The sequence below is a fragment of the Engraulis encrasicolus genome, chromosome 5, assembly GCF_034702125.1.
Source record: "Engraulis encrasicolus isolate BLACKSEA-1 chromosome 5, IST_EnEncr_1.0, whole genome shotgun sequence".
Lineage (NCBI taxonomy): Eukaryota > Metazoa > Chordata > Actinopteri > Clupeiformes > Engraulidae > Engraulis > Engraulis encrasicolus.
The window spans coordinates 47,228,777-47,246,364 of NC_085861.1; the positions used below are offsets into that span (position 1 = coordinate 47,228,777).

At 45.1% G+C, this 17,588-nt stretch overlaps 2 protein-coding genes across 6 annotated transcripts in view; one reads left to right on the top strand and one right to left on the bottom strand.

The window, feature by feature from the left end:
- slc4a7 (solute carrier family 4 member 7) overlaps positions 1-17,588 on the bottom strand; it is a 79,856-nt gene that overhangs the window by 6,527 nt on the left and 55,741 nt on the right. For 4 of the 5 annotated variants that reach the window (XM_063199591.1, XM_063199590.1, XM_063199593.1 and 1 more), the window contains 11 exons: positions 16,881-17,014; positions 9,825-10,070; positions 8,869-8,974; positions 7,710-7,871; positions 7,268-7,381; positions 5,238-5,399; positions 4,495-4,746; positions 3,795-3,863; positions 3,053-3,226; positions 2,391-2,522; positions 1,189-1,274 (listed from right to left, as the gene is read on the bottom strand). In XM_063199591.1, the coding sequence (XP_063055661.1) occupies positions 1,189-1,274; positions 2,391-2,522; positions 3,053-3,226; positions 3,795-3,863; positions 4,495-4,746; positions 5,238-5,399; positions 7,268-7,381; positions 7,710-7,871; positions 8,869-8,974; positions 9,825-10,070; positions 16,881-17,014 (1,637 nt within the window). Of the gene's footprint in view, positions 1-816; positions 895-1,188; positions 1,275-2,390; positions 2,523-3,052; positions 3,227-3,794; positions 3,864-4,494; positions 4,747-5,237; positions 5,400-7,267; positions 7,382-7,709; positions 7,872-8,868; positions 8,975-9,824; positions 10,071-16,880; positions 17,015-17,588 lie in introns of all 5 variants that reach the window. The other variant, XM_063199589.1, reaches the window with a different exon arrangement.
- On the top strand, positions 11,434-15,139 carry LOC134449576 (complement C1q-like protein 4). The gene is made up of 4 exons (XM_063199596.1): positions 11,434-11,560; positions 12,829-12,900; positions 13,596-13,727; positions 14,658-15,139. Exons 1-4 carry the CDS (start codon positions 11,491-11,493, stop codon positions 14,939-14,941), a joined length of 558 nt encoding a protein of 185 aa, XP_063055666.1. The 5' UTR covers positions 11,434-11,490; the 3' UTR covers positions 14,942-15,139.

Here is a 17,588-nt window from a genome sequence, read left to right on the forward strand (position 1 = left end):
ATTTGTTTGTCAGCATAATACAATCATTATCAATCAGTATCAGTAGGCCTATCAGTATCATGCATCAGTAACACAATTTTCATCTGCCCCTGATGAAGAATAGTATCCACAGAAATGTACCGGCACAGTGTCAACCAGAGCGTAAAAAAAACAAAACAAAAACATGCCATTACAGAAATACTGTAGGCTTGATGCTCTCTTACAAGCCTCTCACATAAATGCAGTCATTTTTGTTATACTCCACTGAATGCTGTATCCTATCTTATCACATCTGTATCTGACACAATCAACATAAATGAAGCTACCACAGGACAGGGAGGACTTCTATGGAGTGCAGGAGACACCCCCAAGGCCCAGACAGTAAACATTTGCCCATCAATCAATTAATTATTCAACAGATACAGTAGAGTACCTGTAGATAAGCGTTTGGTGAAATCGCCTGTGTTGAGACTATAGGCAGGAGGAATACAGGGCAAGGTTTTTACTTTCTCCCTTCAGCCTTTGCACCTCTGGAGTGCAACAACTGATTGACTTCTCAGTTATTGGGTTGGGGGGGTGGGGTGCTCAAGTTCAGATGACCATGCAGTCACGTCATAATGATATCCAGTTGTGTTAAAACTGTAAAAACATACAGTGTACCCATCACGCCAATTAGTCAAACACCAAGGTTGCTTGGGAAATTAGGAGGTGAAAATGCAGCAACAGCCGTAACAACAACAACAACAACAACTAGAGGTGGTGTGAGAGGGATGAGAGTGAGTTGAGTGGTGTGGCGGAGGTGAGAGGGTTAAACTAAAGCAGGCCCGTGACAACCACCATGAATGACCAACCCCTCCGCTCTCCACATCCACATCCACATCCTCGTACGAGGCATCCGAGACTACGCTGTCCAACCTGTCTCAGGAAGGAGAAACATCCAGGTCAGGGACTAAGCATCGAAAGCATTGTCGCTAACCAGTTAGCAACTAAGTAGGTTGCTAATGGGAAATTACATTGTAACCAAGTAAGTTGCTAACTTAGTTAGTAACGATGCTGTCAAGAAACGCAATCCGCAATCTATCAAAATTATCAATCAAAAACAATATACTCTCTCACAGCGAAAGAAAACAGACAAAACATGCATCACATGGTAGGCTACAGTAAATCTTAGCACTGATCGAGAGAGAAGAGAGCAATCAGTTGACTGACCTGACTTTGAGGGTTTTGACTGGGATGTTGAGAAGATTCCCCTCCTCGAACATGTCTTGGTCAGCTTCGAGCATTCGCTGTGCTTCCTACAGCCACAACACACAAGCCATCAGGGGTGCATTTCTTGACAGCATCATTGCTGACAAAGTTAGCATCTTACTTGGTTACCATGCAATTTCCAATTGACAACCTACTAAATTGGTAAGTGGTTAGCAGCTACGCTTTTGCAAAATGGGGTCCAGGCCAGTGCCATTGATTTATCGCTTCTTTGGTGTAGCGTAGATGAACTTGACTCATTCACCCCATAACAGGCTAGCCTGATTATCATAGACTTTCAAATCTCTTCGAGACCAAGAGCATAACAATTAACATTACCCAAACGGGATGGTTGTCCGGCCTCCCTTGGTTTGCTACCGGTTGTTTGCTTCCCGACAAAGTGGAAGGAGTTCCCTATTTTTCTGGAGCTCAGAAACGATATTTGTATTGCTCCTGGTCTGACTAGAAGCAACGCTGAAGGTGTTGCGTCACTAGGAGGGCACGGCCTGGCTATACATGGGTTCCGGCTGTTGGTAATCAATTGAATGCGTACGCAGCCAGGGATTCCAAAATGCTAGGCGGCTATGTGTTTATCATTTGAAGGCCTTGTACAGTGTATGACAAGGACCTGTTGTCTTGTCGACTTGCGGTTTTATCCACTTATTCGTCTACTGTACTGTCGGTGACAATGTTTAGAAGAGCATACTATCATGTCGCTTGGAATTCTTTGCCATGTGCTCTAAAAGACGCTATATTGTGTTGCAAAGTGTTAGCCAATGCTGACAAGGCAGGGTTTCGCGGTCGGCGGCAGCCTCTGATTGTTTGGAAGCTGCCGTCACTGACACATCCTCCTCAGGTGTGATTGGTGTGATACAATAAAACTTAATTTACAAAGCATAGGAATCGATTCTGATGTACTCAAGTTAAGATAGTTATCCCAAAATGGAGTTGGTAGGCGTACAGAAACCACAGAAAACGCTACAACATCCAGCCGACTACAAAACAGGTTCTTAGCCCGCACTACACTGGTCCAATGGAACTTCCAATATTAAACACCTAGCCGCCTAGCATTTTGGAATCCCTGGCTGCGTGCGCACTCAACCGTTTACCAAAACACAAAATGTATGTATAACAGGCGATAGTCAAGCCACTGAAAATAATCCCACCTCTTTGGCCTTCTTCTTCTTGTCGTCTTCTTTCTTCTTCTTGCTCTCTGGCATCAGGTCATCCAGCCAGCTGAGCTCCCTCTTGGTGAAGAAGAAGTCCAACAGTTTCCTGACAAACACCAGAGCCAGCACCTGCAGGTGGGGAGCAGAACGACAACATGGTCTGGTGAAACACGACACAAGATTGCTGAAATGTACATTATGACTACCGGTATGCTGATTTTATTTATTTTTCTGATTGTGTGCAATTTCCTGCCCATATTATCATTTGATTTATGTTCACCTCAAGACCTAGTATATCGTATACCTTTGCCAAACTCCTCTTTTTTATCATCACAAAAAAGGATATTGGCTTGCATGTTTTATATGAATTGAGCTATATGAATGACGTTGTTATTATTACTATTATCATTATAAGATGCAGAGGGCTATACTAAGAAGCTGGTTCAGTAGGTAGCTGTTGCCTTTGGCCAAGAGCAGATGTCTTCAGGTGGTGTCCAACCTTCTCTAGGTGTTTTGGGCCCTGAACCACAACACCCTCCATTTGGTGGGCCCACAGTGAGTGGCCAGCTCACCCATCTGCTCCTGGCCTCCAGCATTTCTCCTCTCTCCTACTCAGGTGACTGTACATACTGTACATACAGGTGAGTGCACCACCCTACCATCATGGGGAAGATGACGGCGGCCTGCGAGGCCTTGATGACCCAGAGCAGCACCAGGCAGGTGAGCTGGACGATGGTGAAGATGTGCACCTTCCACAGCGGCACGTAGCGCAGGTAGATCAGGTCCGGCTGGTGCTTGGCCGGCATGCTGAACAGCTTGAGGCGGTCGAAGAACTGGTGGAGACGCACGCACGCGCAAACACACATACACACGCACGTGCACACACATACGCACATACACACACCCAAGGTAGAAATTAGATTGGGTCCACCTAGTGCTTGGCCGGTATGCCGAACAGCTTGATGCGGTCAGAGAACTGCGGACCAGACACGGCAAGAAGAGAACAGCAACGTGACGCAGGCATAACAGATGCAGTCTCTGAATTCCACTTCATGCTACCACAACCCAGTCAGTTGTTCTTAAACTTATTAACTTATTAAGACTTATTCCAACAGTAGAAATGCACTGAGCCCTGAGGAAGGTCAGTAGACCGAAAGCTTGGCCTATTATTAAAAAGAACACAAAGGGGATTTAAGTGTGCAGACATTTTTCTTTCAATTTTAACAGTAGAAATGTTAAAAAAATATATTGCATTAAATTACTTCATCATTAGTTATATAAATTGGAACATAATGGGTGTTAAATTGATCAAATGGATAATCTAAATTGCTTGCTGAAGTGCTATATCCGTAATTAATAGATCATGCAATAATGAATGTGAGGTAATGAATGAAGTAATACCTGAATGCCTCTGAGTGAGGACACACCCATGTAGAGGAACACTCCATACAGCACTGGCATGGGAATAAACTGCAAACGCACAGACACAGACGCACAGCTATTTAGTCTCTCCAGTCAAGCCCTCTCAACAGCAGTTTATTTACTCATTTGTTCTGTTTGATCAGCCTAAGACTGACCTCCTATTTCCTACTTCCTACAGGTCATCATTTACAATCATGCATGGAATCATTTACCCGCATGATGCCACTATCCCTTACTCACCTCACCTTCTCTCCTCTCCACTCCACTTGCCTCTTTCTCTCTCCTCTGCTTCCCTCCTCTCATCATACTTTAACACATACTCCCCTGACCCCTGTCCAATCCTCCCTTCCTCTCCCCCTCCTCATCTTCAGCACTGAGCTGGCATGGGGTTCATCTCAGATGAGACACATGATACACTCCTCTCCTCTCCTTAATCCCATCCTCCCTCTCTGCCCCTCATCCTCTTCCTCACCTTCAGCACTTTGGTTATGAAAATGGAGAGCCCCATGAGACGGAGATCATGAATATGGGGACACAGCTTCACTCGCCTCTCCTTTTCCCTAGTCCCCTCTCTTTTCTTTTCTTTTCTTTTCCTTTCCTTTCCTCTGTGCTCCCCTCCTCTCCTCTCCTCTTCTCTCATTTATCCCATCCTCCCCCTCTTCCTCCTCCCCCTCCTCACCTTCAGCACTTTGGTCATGAAGACGGAGAGCCCCATGAGCACGAAGATCATGAGGCCCGTGACGCGCTGCTCGCGGATGCCCAGGAACTTGGGCTGCTCGCCGGGCGCCGAGCACTCCGACTCCAGCTTCAGGCTGTTGACATGGGTGATGGAGAGTACGGTGGCCGCCACGAACCAGGGCAGGCCCATCACCGAGCACACGCCCAGCATCACTGCCACCACCAGCAGGTCCAGGTGGTACCCGCAGCCTTTCTGTAGTGGGACACAGAACGGAGGACAGGGGAGAGGACAGGACACACACACACAGGACAGGACAGATACACAGACACACAGGACAGGAGGAGAGGAACAAAGGACAGGGAAGAGGAAACAGGACAGAAGACAGGGGACAGGACAGGACAGGGGCACAGGACAGGACAAAGGATACACAACAGAGGACACAGGACATGAGAGGACAGGACAGAGGACACAAGCACAGGACAGGACAGAGGACAATACAGTAGAGGGGACACATGAGAGGACAAGGACAGAGGTCGAGGACACAGGGCAGGACAAACAACACACAAGAGTCAGTATTTTTGATTACTACATACTCACACACATATAACTGTGTACACTCATACAGATATGGATAAGAAAAATCTACCACCAACATCTTTCCTCCAGAAAGACACCCAGATGTGTGCACGTGTGCACGCTCACACGCGCACACGTGGCCCCAACTCTACTGTGCTGCACTGTACCTTGAGCTTGTGCTCCTTGCGATTGATGATGACGGCGGTGATCTGCTGGTCCATGAAGATGAGGATGGTGCAGAGCAGAGCGGGAATGGCCGCCGCCAACAGGGTCCAGGTGGGGTTGTCGCCCAGCGGAGAGATCAGCCAACCGCGGTGCTTTGACGTGGGCTAACAGGGGAGGAAGGAAGGGGGAAGCGCAACAGGAACAGGAAATAGTTAAAGGGACACTGTGTGAGATTTTTAGTTGTTTATTTATAGAATTCATGCTGCCCATTCTCTAATGTTACCTTTTCCATGAATACTTACCACCACCACCACCAAATTCTAAGTATTCGTCATGAGTGGAAAAAAAGCTCTTTTCATACATGAAAAGGGGGATCTTCTCACTGGTCCGCCATTTTGAATTTCCAAAAATAGCCATTTTTAGCTGCAAAAAGGACTGTACTTGGGCCATACTAGAACATATTAGTTTATTAGGCCACACCAATTTAATTTGTTGGTTCTCGGATTTTTTCAGGAAAAAGTTGAAGCGAGAGGGCGAAAAAAAAAACAAAAAAACATTAGTCGTGTGGTTATACCACCTGTATATCAGCCTCACATGGACCTCCAAAGGAAGGTGCAAGACAGGCAAACACCTGGACATGGAGAAGGACAGTGTAGAAGGGAATTAAGGCAGCCAAATAGACCAGGCACAAAATTAGCTCACAGGGCAATTATTATATTAATCTGGTTTGAATAAACTGAGATGATTCAACAGTTGAATAGTTGTTGTTTTTCTTTTTTAAAACTGCTATCCCACTCCACTAATTCCACTAAGAGCAATACTGTGTTTCACCGCTGCTACTGCTAACCCGGCTTCAACTTGCCATTGCATGTTTGTCTGTAAATGTTTGAATGTAACACGTTTCCTGATTCGCTAGTCGTAATCGGCATGTTGAAAGGAGTGGTTTTATTGGTTCTCTACGTCACATGACCTCCAACTACTAAAGAGACACCTCCCCGTTCATGAAAACATGCAGTTTTTTTTAGCAATTTCATTTTTTGCGGTATTGAAACTGATTTTTTTTTTTTTCCATTTTGATACAAAATGCAAGAGGCGAATCCGAGAACCAACAAATTAAATTGGTGTGGCCTTACTTAGTAAACTTTCATGAAAAGATCAAATTTGGCAATAGGCAGCCGAGTTTCAATGATCAGCATAATTGCAGTACCTTTTTTGACCATTTCCTGTGTCCCTTTACGTTTAATTTAGTCAAGTTTAGTTCATCTTTATTTAAATTCTCCGAGATACATTGAGGGCAGAACCTACTTTTTAATGACGCCGATATACAGTACAGTGCCCAGAGTGAATCAAGGTCAGTCTCTATACAATATTGAGGCCAAACAATCGAGGCACATGGGTTCATTCACGTTAGTCGTAGTCGTAAGAGAAGTTTTCAAGAAATGCGTTCAGGGGCAATCAGGAAATACAGTACGCTGAGATCAGAGAAGACATGTACAAGGAAATGCTGAGAAATTAACAGTGGGGGAAAAATGTACAAACTACACAGGATGATTATTACAGCTAAAGGGGACTTTCAATTCAACATCCATATGCTCCGTCAACAAACGGGCGAGGGACAATGGAGGGGAGTGAATGATGACACATTTTACATATGGGAACATGATGCATCATGACAAACCCTTATTGCTTGAGTTAAACAAGACCCAAACATTTCAAATATTTATTTTTTGTCTTTTACGACTTTATAGACTATAGGACAGTTTGAGAGGTGGACAGGAAGCGAATGGGGAGAGAGACGAAGAGGGGTCGGCAAAGGACCCGGGCCAGGAATCCAACCCGGGTCGGCCGCATGGCAGACGAGTACCCCAGCGGTTGGCCACGGCCAAGACCCAAACATTTCAAACGTCAACAGAGTGCATCCCTTCCACTAGCAATCGATTTCGCACTAAGATATGGTAAGACCATCTAGTGTTTGTTTGACTACTGTGCTCTTGACGTGGGATAGTTTGGGCTGTGGTGAGCATATATATACCTCAAAGGTGTCCGGTACGTTGAGTTTAGGAGAGGGAATCCCCAACAGGTAGTCCACCAGCACCAATATCATGATGGTCAGAAAGACGGCAAAATCACTGATTGTGGAGCGCACCTAGACAGACAGTTGGATGCACACACACACGCACACAAATGAAATCAGGAACATCATCTACATACATGTCCATGTATTGTACGACACAAAACTCAAACCATATACGTATACTGTATATAGATATTATACACAGTTGTCATTCAATGTGCTTGAGAGAGAGAAAGAAAGAACAAAAAATATGTTATGGATAGTATTATCTAAGGAGACTGTAAATAAATCCAAGCAAATGAAATTAAAACCCTTTCCAGTGTGTTTGTAAAGCATACGCAGACATACAGCAATATCACAAATGTTCATGTACACAAATACATGTAAATGTCTACGATACCTTGGTGGGGAAGTAGCGCTTGGTTTTGAACTGCTTGAAGAAGGAGCAGAGGAGGAAGGTAGTGAAGAAGAGGATGATGGACCAGAAGAGGACGTCGGGGATGAAGGGGCCCTCGGCCGCACACGCCGGGCCCACAAACACACCCTTCAGCTTGTGGCACATCTTGGGGACACAGTGAGGTGCAAAGGAAACAGTCACATATAAAGTTAGTCATACTGTCCCATTTTTCGACATAAGCTCATATTACACCTCCCCTTGACTTAAATAACTGAGTTTTACCTTTCTCTTGTACTTTCAACCGTTCTCTGAGAATGGCAGTGCAAATTTTACCTCCATGCGAGCGGTTAACATTGAGTCCTATGAGACCAGCTGGTGGCTAACTGCTCTCATAGGACTCAATGTTAACTGCTAGCTTGGAGGTAAAATTTGTACTGCCATACTCAGAAAACGGCAGGAAGTACAGGGGAAAGGTAAAACACAATTATATAACTAAAGGGAAGGTGTAATATTACCTTTTTTTTCCAAAAATGGGACAATATCACTTTAACATTTCAGATTACATAACTGCACACCAGTCAACATTTAGAGAATATCTGGAGGACAGGATAGGTGCAAAGGGAACAGTCAGATATGACATGGACATTTTCAGATGCATTGATTTACAACATTATTTACATTTGTTTTTAATGGAGCACATTTAGTATGCTGGGTCAACAAACACACCGTGCAGCTTGTGGCACATCTTGGGGACAGAATGAGGTGGAAAGGAGTACTGTAAGATTTGGCAAACATGTTTTCAGACGAATGTATTTAATTACAACATAATTTAGATGGTCACATCTTGGAGATATATCAGTTATGTCAGATATGAAAGATATGAAAATACTGTATATGCCATTTGAGATTACATAACTGTATGCTTAGAGCACAACTGTGTGCTTAGAGCACATTTGGGGGACAGGCCGGGGTGCAGAGGGAACAGTCAGGTATGAAATTGACATTTTCAGATGTATTCACAACATTATTTACGTATGGTTTTAATGGAGCACCTTTGGCGACAGGTCAAGGTGCAAAGGGTTGAGTCGTGAAATGAATATTTCAGATTTGGCAGACCAAGATCAATAAAGAAACACACACACACACACACACACGCACTTACAGGCGCATTCAGCTCGCTCCAGTTGATGGTGTCAGGGGTAAAGCCCGACGCGTTGAGCTTCTGCGTGATCTCCGTGGTGATGTTGGCCGGCTCTGAACATTGACACCTATCATGAGGAATACAGAGTAGTCAGAGCTCATAATGTATATACTGGAGTCCACTCTCTAATCACAACAAGAAAGGTGAGCAAAGTGTTTGTCTTGTCTTTTATTTGTTTTATGGTATCTTTAAACAGTGACACATTGAGTTCTCTTTACTGTACGATACTTGTCTGTATGGTTCTGTAAACAGTGTGTTCCGTATGGTACCTGTATTAAGTGCATTGGCAAGCGTTCTGAATGGTTCCTTGTACAGTCCAGGTACACATGGGATAAGGTGGGGGTTCTTTATATTACCTGTACAGATAGGGGCGGCCGCCGTGACGCACCGCGCTAATGCACTGTACCATATACAGTACAGTACAGTACAGTACACGGGCAATACAGTATATGGGCTACATTGCCCAGGTCGAGTAAAGGTCAAGGTATGGATATGTGGTTATACTGTAGTGTTGTGTGTGCGCACGTGTAAAAGGTGAGGTTGTCCAAGTCGTTGTGCTTGTTGATGGGGAACGTCTCCCCCAGGTGACCAGTGAAAGGTATGTAAAAGGTATGTCTATGTAAAGACATGTGTATGTGGTTATAATGTTGTGAGTACGCACGTGTAAAAGGTGAGGTTGTCCAGGACCAGGCCGTTGTGCTTGTTGATGGGGAAGGTCTCCCCAGGTGACCAGTGGAAGGTATGTAAAGGTACGTACAGTGTATGTGGTTATAGTACGCACGTGTAAAAGGTGAGGTTGTCCAGGTCGTTGTGCTTGTTGATGGGGAAGGTCTCCCCCAGGTGACCAGTGAAAGGTATGTAAAAGGTATGTCTATGTAAAGACATGTGTATGTGGTTATAATGTTGTGTGTACGCACGTGTAAAAGGTGAGGTTGTCCAGGTTGTTGTGCTTGTTGATGGGGAAGGTCTCCCCCAGGTGCACCAGCTTCTCCAGCGCCTCGTAGATGAAGATGATGCAGATGAGGGCGGCGAAGGCCTCCTCGGTGAAGCGCGTGATGTAGCACACCAGCGAGCTGGCGTCCGTGGCCACCAGCACCAGGCACAGGAAGGCCGTCCACAGCCCGATGCTGGTGCGCAGGGGCAGGTAGGACAGGCCGTAGTCACTGAGGAGGAGAGATGGAGCGGTGGACAGAGAGAGGGAGAGGGGGGAGAGAGAAAAGGAGAAGAGAGAGAGAGATGGAAGGAGAGAGGGAGATGGGGGAGAGAGAAAGGGAACAGAGAGAGAGACAGAGATGGAGAGGGAGGGGGAGATGGAGCGGTGGAAAGAGAGAGGGAGGGGGGAGAGAGAAAAGGAGAAGAGAGAGAGATGGAAAGAGAGAAAGGCAACAGAGAGAGAGAGAGAGAGAGGGAGGGGGAGATGGAGAGGGGGAAAAAGAGAGGGGCAGAGATGGAGAAAGAGAGGGAGAAATGCAGAAAGGAAAAGAGTTGGATGAAGCAAACACAAATGTTGCACTCACCCACACAGCTATTTTAGTCTCTGCACCATTTGGTCCATTTGATGAGCCTTAAAATGACCTCAAATCCCTCCAAGGTTTAAATGTCAATAATATTGCAATCATTTACACCCACGCTTGCCCACACATTTACATACACAATATGCAGTTGGCCCACATACAGTTGGACCACATACACCGTTAACGTATAGCACAAGAAGACTTGAACATGAAATTTGGTGCGTCACAGGAATATGAGTGGGCCCAGGCCAATGAAACAGCTCACATTCATTGCAACACAATATGTGCAGAACATTTGAACCATCTTTTGTGAGGGGAAAGCGTGTCTGTGAAATGTAACTATGACTATCAAGTGCACACAAGCACAATTTCAGTCCATTTTTTAAAAGAAATAATGAGCTTGGCCCGCGACTTCGTTCCAGATTTTGTTTTCGGCCCTGAGACAATTTGAGTTTGACACCCCTGGGCTAATGGATTACGGCTAGTATGCAACCCAATGAACAGCAGCAAAAGGGAAAACACAATACAGTGTGTGATATCTCTGTTAACCCATGATCCGACCGAGGCTTTTTCTTGAAACACATCCGCACTTTGGGCCCCACCATGTCTCAAGTCCTAGGTCAATATTATAATCAACATCTGACCTTTTGACCCAGAATGGAAGAATTTGCAGACATCAATAGTACAAGCACTGCAAGTACAGGACCAAAGGTTTTGTGTGCCTAGTGGGGTTGTGTGTTGGTGTGTGTGTGTGTGTGTGTGTGTGTGTGTGTGTGTGTGTGTGTGTGTGTGTGTGTGTGTGTGTGTGTGTGTGTATGTGTGTGTGTGTGTGTGTGTGTGTGTGTGTGTGTGTGTGTTTTGTGTGCCTAGTGGGGTTGTGTGTGTGTGTGTGTGTGTGTGTGTGTGTGTGTGTGTGTGTGTGTGTGTGTGTGTGTGTGTGTGTGTGTGTGTGTGTGTGTGTGTGTGTGTGTGTGTGTGTGTGTGTGTGTGTGTGTGTGTGTTATAAAAGCTCTGCTCTGGCCATGGTGTGTGCTGTCGTGTGCTGTGTCAGGACCAGGCTACTACAGAGATGGCGTTCCGCATGCTGCTGCTACTGACAGCCCTGGTGCTGGCCAATGGTCAGCCAAGGGGAGATACAGGTAAAACAATGCAGTCTGTGTGTGTGTGTGTGTGTGTGTGTGTGTGTGTGTGTGTGTGTGTGTGTGTGTGTGTGTGTGTGTGTGTGTGTGTGTGTGTGTGTGAGAGTGAGAGTATGGGGGTGTACTGTATGTATAACAAGCTCCCACACACTGTCCTCATTTGGAAGTTTATTTGCAATGTTTCGGTCTAGACCTTTTAACTTCACCTTTTAACATGGGGGTGGGGAGTTTACTGTCTTTGTGGGTTTTGGGCTGAACGTTTTGTTTATGATCACTTCTTTACTTGCAACACACACAAATATATAAACACACACACACACGCACACGCACACGCACACGCACACACACACACACACACACACACACACACGCACACGCACACGCACACGCACACACACGATCTGTTGACAGATGAAGGCCTCACACAGGCAGCGCTAACTTACAAAACCAACAAACCCTGCTGAGAGACAAAGGGCAAAGGAGAACCGCAGGGGCACAGACACACAGTCTCAATAGCGGTGCACATCAGGGGTTAGTGAACACATCAGCAAACCAAAATCCAGGCAACTTTCAGTGGACTTTTGGGACTACTTGGGTTTATCCCGGCTCTGCTACAGGGCTGGGAATCGATCCAAATTTCCTGAATCGATTCAATTCCGATCCAGCAGATCACGATCCAAATCGATCCACGACCCAATCCGATTCGATTCAATATCGATCTTCTGTATTGCTGGATTGACATTTCAATTTTCAACCCATTTATGCCTAGAATTCTAAGACCGGCTATAAAAATCTAAATATTCTCAGCCTTTGAAGCCAACACAAACATGAAATAACATGGTGGCCTACATGAATGTGGAAGAGACAATCATCTGCAAAAGACCGATCCACAAAGTTGTGAATCGACATCATACTTTTTGAACATGAATCGATATTGGATCGCGATTCGATCTTTTGAACCCAGCCCTGGCTTTGCTACAGTAGATATGCATTTAAAGATGAACCAAACACAACAAAAAACGATAGTAACCCAAAGCTACGCTAATCAGCCTACAGTATGACTTGCCAGAACAGAGCTGTATTCACCCTTGGCTAAAACCATGGTGAGAAATTAGCAGAGAGAAAAATGCATCTAGCCACGCCAACAGACCAATACAGACTGTGTGCAAGTCAGTCTTTCCTGTGGAACGAGCAACATTTTTGACATTTGTCGCACCCACTGTTGTATATAGCACTCACGGACTGACTGACTGATTCCTCTTCCTCAGCCCTTGCTGAAGAGCTGACTGCCGTCAAGAACAGGCTGGCCACTGTGGAGGAAGAACTAAAAAAGCTGAAAGGTGAGCAAATTTGCGAGTGAGTGAGTGAGTGAGAGCGAGCGAGTGTGCCCGCGAATCAATGTATGCATGAACTATACACATAAACACAACTCACCTGCACTGTAGCAAGAGTTACATAGTGCTAATTATATAGTAATAGCAATAAGATTTGTATAGCACATGAATGTCATTCAATGTTGCTTGAGAGAGGAAAGAAAGAGAAGAAAAATATTTTAAAAAGGTAGAAAGTATAGAATGTATTATAGAGAGTAAAATAACTAATCTTAACTAAAGGCGGATGAAAATAAAGGTGTTTTTAGTTTCTTTTTAAAACGTGTCACTGTTGGGGTATACAGTGTATGAGGGTTACATACCGCCATTCAGACATACCGCCATTCCCACATTGAAGTTTTATTGCAGGAACCATTTTTCCAGCTTGCAGGAACTGTTTTTCAAAGATCTCAAACCTTTAATGGCATTTGGACCGTGAAAAAATGATACACTAATCCTGCAATTACGCTGTCACTCTCTCCACTTTCCGCTCGTGTCGCAACATTGTTGCAAGTATTTAAAGGCACGTGAACAACGTTCTAACTCTATTGATATTTGCAACAATGTTTAAATGACTCGGAATGGCAATCAAATACTGTCGGAATGGCGGTAGCCCCCGTGTATGAGCTATCCACACAAGCTAACATTGCACTTTTCCCCCACAGAGGTTCCAAGGGTTGCCTTCTCTGCATCTCTGGGAGGATCTGGAATGATCAAAACCGGTCCTGGACAAGAAAAGAATCTCATCTACAAAGACATCATCACCAATATTGGTGATGCATATAACATGGAGACAGGTACTGTACAACACCATGCCTACTGCCTTGTTTATGAGACTGCTGCAAATGTTGTGCTATGCCATACACTTATGTCTGTCAAAGAAAAGGGGGGGAATCACCGCACACTGGTCTTCTTTGCTGAAAGTTTAGCAGGTTTCGCTACCACTTCACAAGGTTTGAACCTAATAAAGAAAAAAAGAATAATGAAGAAGACCAATGAGCGGGGATTTCCCCCATTTTTTTTATTACTTTGACTGCAGTCAGCACCTGGACACTGGCTGTGCACAGAAACTCTTTGCTTTGAACATGTTCGTGTTTGTTAGAGGGAGAGATGCTGAGCGCTCTTCTTTGTTTAGTAAACTCCAATATGCCGGTGCTCTTGAAGTTAAAAGACAAAGTCCATTCTTCAAAGCTGGTCGACTTCAGGCGACTCTTGTATAGAGACAAGGAGTAGTATGTAACTTTAGAATTAAAAACCCTTTCATTTACAATCTGGGGTACATGTCTAAAAACGCCAACCGGTTTCAACCACACCGGGTCTCCATCAGGGCATCATCATCATCACAGAGTAGGCCAACAATTCTCAAATTTTACAGAAATAAGTGTTTCTACACAGGCCACACTTTCGCAATAAAACGAGTCACATCGAAACAACTATGTACTTGAAACAATTGTTCAACTACTGTGTAAAATATAGGCCACACTATGCTTCTTGGTCTGTGGGAAACACCACTGTCCGTCTTGTTTGTGTATTTCCATAAGCATGTTCACCTTCCCCCGGCCAACAACTGTATACTTGAAACAATTGTGGTAACTATTATTCCAGGTGCGGTTCCAGGGGTCCTGGCAAAATGTCCTCCTCCATGAGGAGGTTCCTGTCACCAAAACATTGAAAAAGGTTGTAGGACCCCTGTCCTAACTGTCTGTCTTGTCTGCATGTTTCCACAGGCGTATTCACCGCTCCCGTGCACGGCCTGTACTATGTCCGTTTTACTGCCAATGGGCCAACGGACGGCACCATCAACGCCAACCTGTACAAGAACGACGCCATATTCCTGATGGTCCACGAGCAGCCCTCCGGCGCAGGCAGCGACACCGGCTCCAACGGCGCCGCCGTGGAGCTGCAGAAGGGGGACAAGCTGCACATGGGACTCTGGCCAAACACACAGATCTACGACAACTCCAACCGACACAGCACCGTCACCGCCATCCTCCTGTACCCCATGGAGTAGGGAGTTGGGAGGAGTGGAGAGGAGAGTTGAGGAGAGGAGAGGAGAGGAGAGGAGAGGAGAGGAGAGGAGAGGAGAGGAGAGGAGAGGAGCTCCCAAGTAATTTGAACATGCCTATGTAGCATCAGTTTCAGCTATTCGGAACAAGTTCACTCCTGTGGCTTCAAACTTGTGTTAAATAAATGTGTTTTTAGAGTATAATGGAAGTATTTGTCAAGTAATTATGAATAGGTTTTGTGAATAAATAAATAATCACTCAATACTAAGACAAAGTGTCTGTATTCATTTCAACACACCGTAAAAAAAAATGTTTGTTATAAATGAAACATTTCAAAAAGCAAACCAGAAGTTTTGCGCGACCTCAATACTTTGCAGTGTGAAAAAAAATTGTTCTTATTTTTTAAAACATTTTCCTTTATGTACTCTAGATTAAGAGAGTTTCATAGTAAGGTTCTCATTTCCAATGAGGAAGGAGGTTGTGGTAGCCTCGTAAATGAACCCGCCTAGCGGGCAAAAACAATTTGATTACACTTTAGTGACACTCTAATGACACTTTACTGACACTCTAATGACACTTTAGTGACACTCTAATGACACTTTACTGACACTCTAATGACACTTTACTGACACTCTAATGACACTTTACTGACACTCTAATGACACTTTACTGACACTCTAATGACACTTTACTGACACTCTAATGACACGGTCATGTCATGCGTATGACGCCGGTGTCAAGTTCAGTGCTACCAATATTTTTTTTGTGTTGATGTTTATAATAAAGGGCTTTGGTTTGAAAATTGGTTCTGAGAATAAATAAATAACCATATACACATATCTAATCAATAACTAACATGCTAATATGAAGGACCCTCTCACTAGAGTACTCAGCAGTGTTTAAGACAAAGACAAGACTAAACCCTTCCCATTTTCAAAAGAATTGCTCTCTATTTTTCTTCTTTTTATTAAAATATTTTTTGGGGTCTTTTACGACTTTGACAGGACAGTGTGAGGTAGACAGGAAGCGGGAGAGGGACAAGAAGGGGTCGGCACCGGACCCGGACTGGGAATCGAACAAGGGTCAGCCGCATGGCAGGCGAGTGCCCTACCCGTTGGCCACGGCAGGGCCTGCACTCTATTTTTCATGTACTGTATATTAGGAGACAGAGTTTGTACGTGCTCATTTCTGATGAGGATCAGGGCTGCCCTGCCCTGAATATTCCATGACCAGTAGAGGTCGCATTTGCGCAACAAAACCAACTTCTAGACACACACATCTGAAAAAAGGTAATGAGGAAATCACCCCCCCCCCCCGCCCTCTAGCCTATACAGTGAACTAAAGCAATTTGAGTTTCACGAGTTCCACTAGGTCCGGGAGAGACCGCATTGGCCTCGTTTTCAGAAGGCATGGCTTCATCTAGACTACCTTTTGTCCGTCCTTGCCACCAACAACTCCTAAACCTCCTTCTCAGTATGTGGTGGAGTCAAGGTTACAGTTGTCGCATGACTCCTCGATGCGAGCAGCCATTGACATTAAAACAACAATCGCATCAAACCAGATTTTGGATGGAGAATTTCCCAATCCTATAGGACCAGACGTGTGTGTGTGTGTGTGTGTGTGTGTGTGTGTGTGTGTGTGTGTGTGTGTGTGTGTGTGTGTGTGTGTGTGTGTGTGTGTGTGTGTGTGTGTGTGTGTGTGTGTGTGTGTCACTGGTAGAGCCCCCCTGGTGGAGCTAAGTGGAACTTCACATACCTGGTGAGAGCCAGTGGTGCATTTCTCGAAACCATAGTTGCTAACTACATTAGCTTCTTTATTGTCTGCAATGCAATATCCCATTGCATATATCCCATTGCATACCCAAGTTAACTGTCTAACAACTACACCTTTCAAGAAACACACCCCAGGCTTGGCTGGTTCAGGGGGGGTGGTTTTAATTCCTACCTGCAGAACTTGAAGAGGATCTTCTCGAAGACGAGGACGGGCCCCGTGCTGCCCAGGATGGTGAGGGGCTGCCCAGCAAAGAGCGAGTAGGCCACGCCAGTCAGGGACGCCCCAAACAGAGACTCGATGGCACTCTACGGGAGGGACACACATGACATATGGGGGTGGGGGATGGAGTGGGGGTGTCAGTGTGAGGAATAAAATACAGACATTCACATATAGTCACACGGACACGGACACAGACACAGACACAGACACAGACACACAGAGACACAGAGACACACACACACAGACACGCACACACAGACACGCACGCACGCACACAAACACACACACACAATGTACGCATCTGTTGTAAATACCTTGCTACAACTGAATTTTCTCCTCAGGGGCAAATAAAACGACTTGGCTTGACACACATATGTGCAGATTTGATCACATTCTTCTTTTGTAGATGCCTGCAGTGCCTGCAGGGGCGGTTCTAAGGGGTGGCAGGGGGTGGCATTTGCCCCCCCAGAAATATGATTTGCCACCCCAATTAAGAGCCCTGATTGTGACCAATAGCCTTAATGCTTGACATCATTTCAGACATAGAACCTTAGGTTGCAGGGTTTCACTTTAAGGGATTCATGTATCACATAAGTGTCTGTGTCGATTATATAGCTTTTATCATTTTCCCTTAGTGTAGGAGCATGCCCCCCTGAAATA

Excerpts from the sequence above, each read along its gene's own strand:
- LOC134449576 (XM_063199596.1), top strand. The coding sequence starts at position 11,491 with ATGGCGTTCCGCATGCTGCTGCTACTGACAGCCCTGGTGCTGGCCAAT. Across the intron at positions 12,901-13,595 it reads AGAACTAAAAAAGCTGAAAG|AGGTTCCAAGGGTTGCCTTC; the intron begins GTGAGCAAATTT and ends TTTCCCCCACAG. Across the intron at positions 13,728-14,657 it reads TGCATATAACATGGAGACAG|GCGTATTCACCGCTCCCGTG; the intron begins GTACTGTACAAC and ends ATGTTTCCACAG.